The sequence below is a fragment of the Portunus trituberculatus genome, unplaced genomic scaffold, assembly GCF_017591435.1.
Source record: "Portunus trituberculatus isolate SZX2019 unplaced genomic scaffold, ASM1759143v1 PGA_scaffold_466__1_contigs__length_13796, whole genome shotgun sequence".
NCBI classification, from domain to species: domain Eukaryota; kingdom Metazoa; phylum Arthropoda; class Malacostraca; order Decapoda; family Portunidae; genus Portunus; species Portunus trituberculatus.
The window spans coordinates 1-6,755 of record NW_025541634.1 but is presented as its reverse complement, the minus strand read 5'-3'; the positions used below and the strand labels follow the sequence as shown (position 1 = coordinate 6,755).

Here is a 6,755-nt window from a genome sequence, read left to right as displayed (position 1 = left end):
ATATACAATACGCAGATGATATCACACAAATAATCACATACGCAGGCAAAAAAAAAAAATGTTAGCAAAAATAACAGAAAGATAAATAAAAAAAACATTAACAATTACGAGAGAAAATGGAAGATCAAAACAAATAGACAAAAATTTACACTACTACCCATAACGTTGAAAAAAAACTGAACCAGTAAACATAGAGGGGCAACACATACAGTACGCAAAGGAAGCAAAAATATTGGGCCTAAAACTGGGAGTAAACGGATACACAAAACATGTAAAAGATATCACAAACAAAGCACAAGTAGCCTTAAACACTATCAAGAGATTCCAGTTCTTAAATACAAACATAAAATTACATCTTGTAAAAGCATGTGTACTACCAATATTAACCTACCCGGCTTACGCTCTGAACGCTCTATCAAACTCACAAATACTAAAACTACAAAGAAAACAAAATGAAGCACTTCGGTTTGCTTATAATGAAAACATCCATTCACCAAAAACACAGAAGAACTACATAAACTTGCACAATTGGATCCGATTAACATAACAGGACCCACGAAATCATCACCTCCGCTCCAGCACAACAAAACACAGAGGCTTAGTCCTCACTATACAAAAAAAAAAGAATATAGACGGCAGACTCCTAGAGGAGCCACTTCCTTCCCTACGTACCCGGTGGAGAGAGCCTCACCTAAGGGTAACGCTGGAAGGGTGTGGTAACTCGCCCTACCCAGGAGACAATTTTGCCACCACTGTCCCTCTTCCCATCATACCTTTCTTCTTTTCGCATCGGCGACCGGAGCCAGGATCGGGCCTTAGGCAAGCCCGCTTTCCGCACTCCTAGCCAGCCATGGGTTTCTAGGTTGGCCAGAGCGGCCTAGAGATTCCTTGGTAGCGTGCCAGCCCTCCCTTCGGGATCGACAGTTAGGAATACCTCCAAAGAGCTCAGGATCCCCCTTTGGATACAGGACATAGGGCGATAGGTAACAGTTTTAGACTGTTATAGGTCTTTCCTAGGATAACTCACCCTCTTTTTTCACCTACAGAGATTCCTCACCCATGACCGAAGGATGAGGAACGAACGCCCCCCTGATCGCACCATACGGTATCGTATACAGACTAATGACCTTCCTGCTGACCTTAGTAATGTTTTCTTTTCTCAGACAGAGGTACCCCATGCGAAATGCTTCAAGTATGGACCATATATCATCGTAGGTGTTGCCAGCGAAGCAGATCGTGACAGACACACCACCAGCACTGCCACCGGAAATCCTCAAGCCCTTGGTTTTGGGCTCGTTGAGTCTCAAGACCAAATATCTGCCAAAACCATCCTTGCCCGCCGTGTCGACGATTACATCCTCAAAATGAGTGTCGAAACTCTAAAAGAAGAAATCGAAGACAAAAACAACATAAAAATCGCAGACATAAAATTAATCCCCAAGGCACACATGATCAAACTCAAACTCAACAATAAACAAGAAGCAGAAAACACAAAAAAACAAGGGCATCAAAGCCTTCTCCCAGATCATCCCACACTACAACATAAACATAGAGGAATACCTACCTGTGACACACTGCTACAAATGCTACAAATACACTCACCGGACAAACCAGTGCAAGGAACAGGAACAATCGTGCTCTAAGTGCGCAGCTAAGGGCAACGATTATAAGAACTACCAGGCACCCACACTAAAATGCATTAACTGCGACGGTGATCACACAGCCGTGTCATTTAAATGCCAGATAAAACGGGAACAAAAAAACTCCTCTACACCAGCCACACACACAGTATCTTATGCCCAAATTACCACACCAACCACATCTGCCGCACCAACCACTACAGCACCTACACAAACAAAACCCAACACGGAAAAACATTTACTCGCAGAAACAATGATTAAATACTCTATTCACCTCTCTCTTGGGGTTCTACAAAACAAACAGACATAATGAACTCACTCTTAAAACATAACGGCTGCCCCACAATATCTTTCCCACAGCAGTACATAGAAAACAACAAACAACATTACCAACAAAAATACACCGAACAAAAGGAAAAGACTCCTCTAATAACTTCACTCCCACCACTGGATTCTTCTTCCTCTGGTCCGTGCTCACCACCGGCTCTCCTTATTGCCGAAGAGACATCTGGGGAACCGCAGTCCCAGAAGCCCTCTCCACCGGAACCTGCTCCAGACACCGACACCAACAACAACTCCACAAACACCATCACCAACACCACCACCACCAACAACGCCACCACCACTAACAACACCAACACCACAAAAAAAACAACCCTTGATACAAAGCGACACCTCTTTGTTCCACCCCAACCCTCACCTCACTCTACACCTACCGCGTTAAGAGGAAGGAAAAACACATAAAGAAATATGTTAACGATTATGCAATAATCTGGAATAACAGACACCTTATCTCAGAAGCCATCCGCTCTATCGATCCACACATTGTTCTCCTCAACCACACTGGTCTTCCTCCTAAACCCCTCAAACATTACGGCTACAATACACGATACACGATAGGAACGGTGTATGACGGCGTAGCCGTCATGGTTAAAAACAACATAAAACACCTACACATAACCGACTGGACATCAGAACATTTTCTTGCAACCAAAATTCACACACAACACGGGCAATTCCTAGATGCAACAACATATGCAAGACCGAACACTGGACTCCCTCTCAACAGTCTAACTAACCTTTTCAACAACACAAACTTACCAGTCTACATTTTAGCTGACCTCAACGCTACACACACAGCCTTTCGTCACAACAGAAACAACAGACACGGACAAGAACTCCTAATGCTAACACAACTCAAACGCCTCCGGTTCCTTGGCCCAGATTTTCCTACCTGTTTCACCTATCATGGATCTGGCAGACCCAACCTCATCCTCTCCAACCGCCAGTCCTTACCCTTCCATCACCATATCTCCCACGGACCACCCTGTGGCTCAGACCACTTTCCCGTCATCCTGAAAATATCCTCCAACCCCATCTCTATTCCTTCCCACCCCATCCCTGATTACCGTTCCACTAACTGGGAACATTTCAAGGAAACACTTGCAGACATACATCAAACACCACATCTCGAGGGCCTACCACACACACATATAGACAGGGCCCTTGAGCGACTTCACAACGGGGCCCGCGTGCCAACGCCTAGTGGTGTTTTCATATTTTTGTCTTATGGCTTTGTATTCATCTTTTGTTTTTATGCATTATTTTTCCGTCTCGCAGCCTAGGCTTTAAGGGGCACCGGACCACCTCCAAGGGTCGGGGACAGCATTACCGCTCCTCCCAGTGACGGCACGGCATGGGGCCCCGGCCGTCTGCATGACGTTCCGGTAGTGGCACCCCCTGTGTCTGTTACTGCGGAGCGGCCAGTACTGATGGAAGGTACTGTGAACGCACAAAATGCGGGAACATTTTCATCACCTCCACAGAGGTAGTTGGGAGCGGCCAATGCTGGGCGAATGACGAGAACAACCGCACCCCTCCCTCTGACGGCGCGGCAATGGGGCCCCCCGGCCGTCTACATGACGTTCCGGCAGCGGCACCCCCCCGCGTCTGTTATGGAGGGGCCAGTACTGATGGAAGGTACTGTGAACGCACAAAACGCGGGAACATTTTCATCACCTCCACAGAGGACGCGGAACTGTTCGGTCATCTCGCCGTCACGTCATCCACCCTCACAAAACAAACCATCTCCATCCAATTGACATTTTTAATCCTTTACTTATATCCATAGCAGGTTGATATCCCCAGAACAGGCTGATACTCCAGGACCGGACCACTCCCGGCGGACACCACCAAACACCAATATCCATTCATCACATGCATTTAATCACAAATAAAATATTCATAACCCCCCTCACCAACCTCGCTAATAAAGTTAAAACATATCCTACAACCCCAAAATCACCAATTCTACTACTATCCGTGGTTCGGAACCCACGTAAAACTGTAGGTCCCTCCGCTATACGGAAGTACTTCTCACCCCATCCTCTCTATGTGTCATCCTTTCCCCTCCTACTATCACGTACTTCACTCTTCCTGCTTCACGGTGTTTGTTGTTTGCACTGAAGACGAAAAGATTTGGCCGCCACTTCCGTGTGGGTGCGTCGCCCTCGTCCATGGCATTGGCGGTCCTCTGCTCTTGCGTGCTCGGTAGTAATGCGCTCTGCTTGGCTCCCCCTGGTCTGGTGCCGGCCTCCCTGCCGCGTCCATCTCTTCCATCTCTTCCATAAAGAACTTCTATAATAGACGTAGCGCTCAGTAACCACAAAAGTCCATCTTGCGCCTGGGTCAAGCCCCAGTGACTTTACCCTCTTACTGAAGCTCCCTTCTTATCACCCATCTATTCTTCTTCTGTCCCCACTTCCCCCTCCCCATCTTTCCTTTTCTGATTCTGTTCTGTTCTGTTCAAAAATGCGAGTCACACTCGTGAGCGAGACATCGTATCACTACTACTACTACTACTACTCGCAGCAGCGCCTCATCATCTGTCACCATGACTGGCCGCGGCAAGGGAGGCAAGGGACTTGGAAAGGGAGGAGCCAAGCGTCACCGTAAGGTTTTGCGTGACAACATCCAGGGCATCACCAAGCCCGCTATCCGTCGGTTGGCTCGCCGAGGCGGCGTCAAGCGCATCTCCGGTCTCATCTACGAGGAGACTCGTGGGTGCTAAAGGTGTTCCTCGAGAACGTCATCAGGGATGCCGTCACCTACACCGAGCACGCCAAGCGCAAGACCGTCACTGCCATGGACGTCGTCTACGCCCTCAAGCGTCAGGGACGTACCCTCTACGGATTTGGCGGTTAAATCTGGTGTCTGGAATTTGGTGTCAACAACAGCAACTGCAAAAGCACCATAAGAAAAGAGTCAACATATCCCGGACCTTTTATAGGTCCACACAAATGAAGAGAAGGAAAAGTTATAGACTAACACTACTAGGACTATGGTTGTTCCAAGTAAAAGTGTTGTCCCTACTCTTTACGTCATTATTACAATTTGTGTGTGTTTTTTTTTTTTTTTTTTTTTTCCTTTCTTTTTTTTTTTCCTTTCTTTCTATTTGTTTTCCTCTCTGTTTTATCACTCAAAGGTAAATCAAATGAAAGAGAAAGGTGCTGTTTGTTTGTTTGTTTGTTTGTTAAGCTTCCGCCCATTAGTGGCGCAGGCAATTTTATTTCTTTATAGTGGTACCCATACAAGGAGGGAGGGTCCATATCAACACCGAAGCGCATCATCATCATCATCATCATCATCATCATCTTTGGTGTAGCCACCTAGATAGAACCTGGGTACCGCGGTGACATGTAGGTAGGTACCTTTCATTAAATCCCCCTCGCCGACTGACATACCTTCAAAACGGTGTGTGGTGTGATTCTTTCGAGCCGACGCGTGAGAGAGTTTCTGTTTATCTTTAAATATATTTTGCATTGTTTTTGCAAACAAACACAGCAATACTTGACATCGTTTGATCCGCGCGCCCTCCCCTCTCGGGGATGACCGCCGAGTGAGATCACAGGTCACAGTGAACGCGTTAATCCATGGGTCACTCACTCAATCCCTGTCCCTACCTACCACCTACCAGCCAGGAGGGAAGCAAGAGAGGGGGGACACTTGCACGCACCAATACGCACCTGAAGTCAGGTAGGTACTTATTACTTGGTAATTGATTGGTGTTGTATTATACATTGTGATGCTCTAAAATAAAATGAAAAAGAAAAAAAAAAAAAAATGGCAAGTTGGAGTAAGCTTCTTGTTTATCTTTGAACATATTTCGCATTTTTTTTTTTTTTTTTTTTTGCAAACACAGCAATACTTGACAACGTTTAATCCGCATCTCTTGGATGACTGCCGAGTGAGATCACAGGTCAAAGTGACCGACCGCGTTAATTGATCCCTGTCCCACTATCTACCTACCAGCCAGGAGGGAAGCAAGAGAGCAAGACAGAGGGGCGTGTGCGGGAAGCAAGGTCCTCATTGACACACGGGCCTAATCCCATAATTTGCTCAGCGCAAGGCGTTTTTTTTTTTTTTTTTTTTTTTCAGCGCTGCAGGCCGGAACAAAAAATAAAAAGAGAAAAATTACCATTAGCATTAGCATTTCTATCATTCATTATCAAAAAATATATACCATCATTATTATTAATATCATGGTTAACACTATAGTCTATTCAATTCTCTAGATGTGTCAATGTGTGGCTCCGAAGAGGAGCCGGATATATATACTTGTTGGTGATGATATTGAGGAGGAGAGGGATTTACTTCTTCTCGGTCTTCTTGGGAAGGAGCACAGCCTGAATGTTTGGCAGCACGCCACCCTGTGCAATGGTGACCCAGGAGAGGAGCTTGTTAAGTTCCCCCTCGTCGTTCCGGATGGCCAGCTGCAGGTGACGTGGGATGATGCGAGTCTTCTTGTTGTCGCGGGCGGCGTTGCCGGCAAGCTCGAGGACTTCGGCGGCCAGGTACTCCATGACCGCTGCAAGGTACACGGGGGCGCCAGCCCCCACTCGCTCGGCGTAGTTGCCCTTCCTCAGGAGGCGATGAATCCTGCCGACCGGGAACTGGAGTCCAGCACGGCTGGAACGGGACTTTGACTTTCCCTTCACCTTTCCTCCTTTGCCGCGTCCGGACATGGCGAGTAGTAGTGGTAGTAGGTGGGATTAACAAGTAGTAGTGGTATTATTAGCAAGTAACACTCCGTCAGCTGCGGGAGCGAGTCGGTGT

General features: G+C 46.8%; 1 protein-coding gene and 1 pseudogene across 1 annotated transcript; one reads left to right on the top strand and one right to left on the bottom strand.

Annotated features, from left to right (window-relative positions):
- Positions 1 to 4,467: 4,467 nt before the first annotated feature.
- On the top strand, positions 4,468 to 4,893 carry LOC123500680 (annotated as a pseudogene).
- Positions 4,894 to 6,289: 1,396 nt separating this feature from the next.
- LOC123500678 (histone H2A-like) lies at positions 6,290 to 6,668 on the bottom strand. The gene has a single exon (XM_045249333.1). The coding sequence runs from the start codon at positions 6,662 to 6,664 to the stop codon at positions 6,290 to 6,292; it is 375 nt and encodes a 124-aa protein (XP_045105268.1). The 5' UTR covers positions 6,665 to 6,668.
- Positions 6,669 to 6,755: the final 87 nt, after the last annotated feature.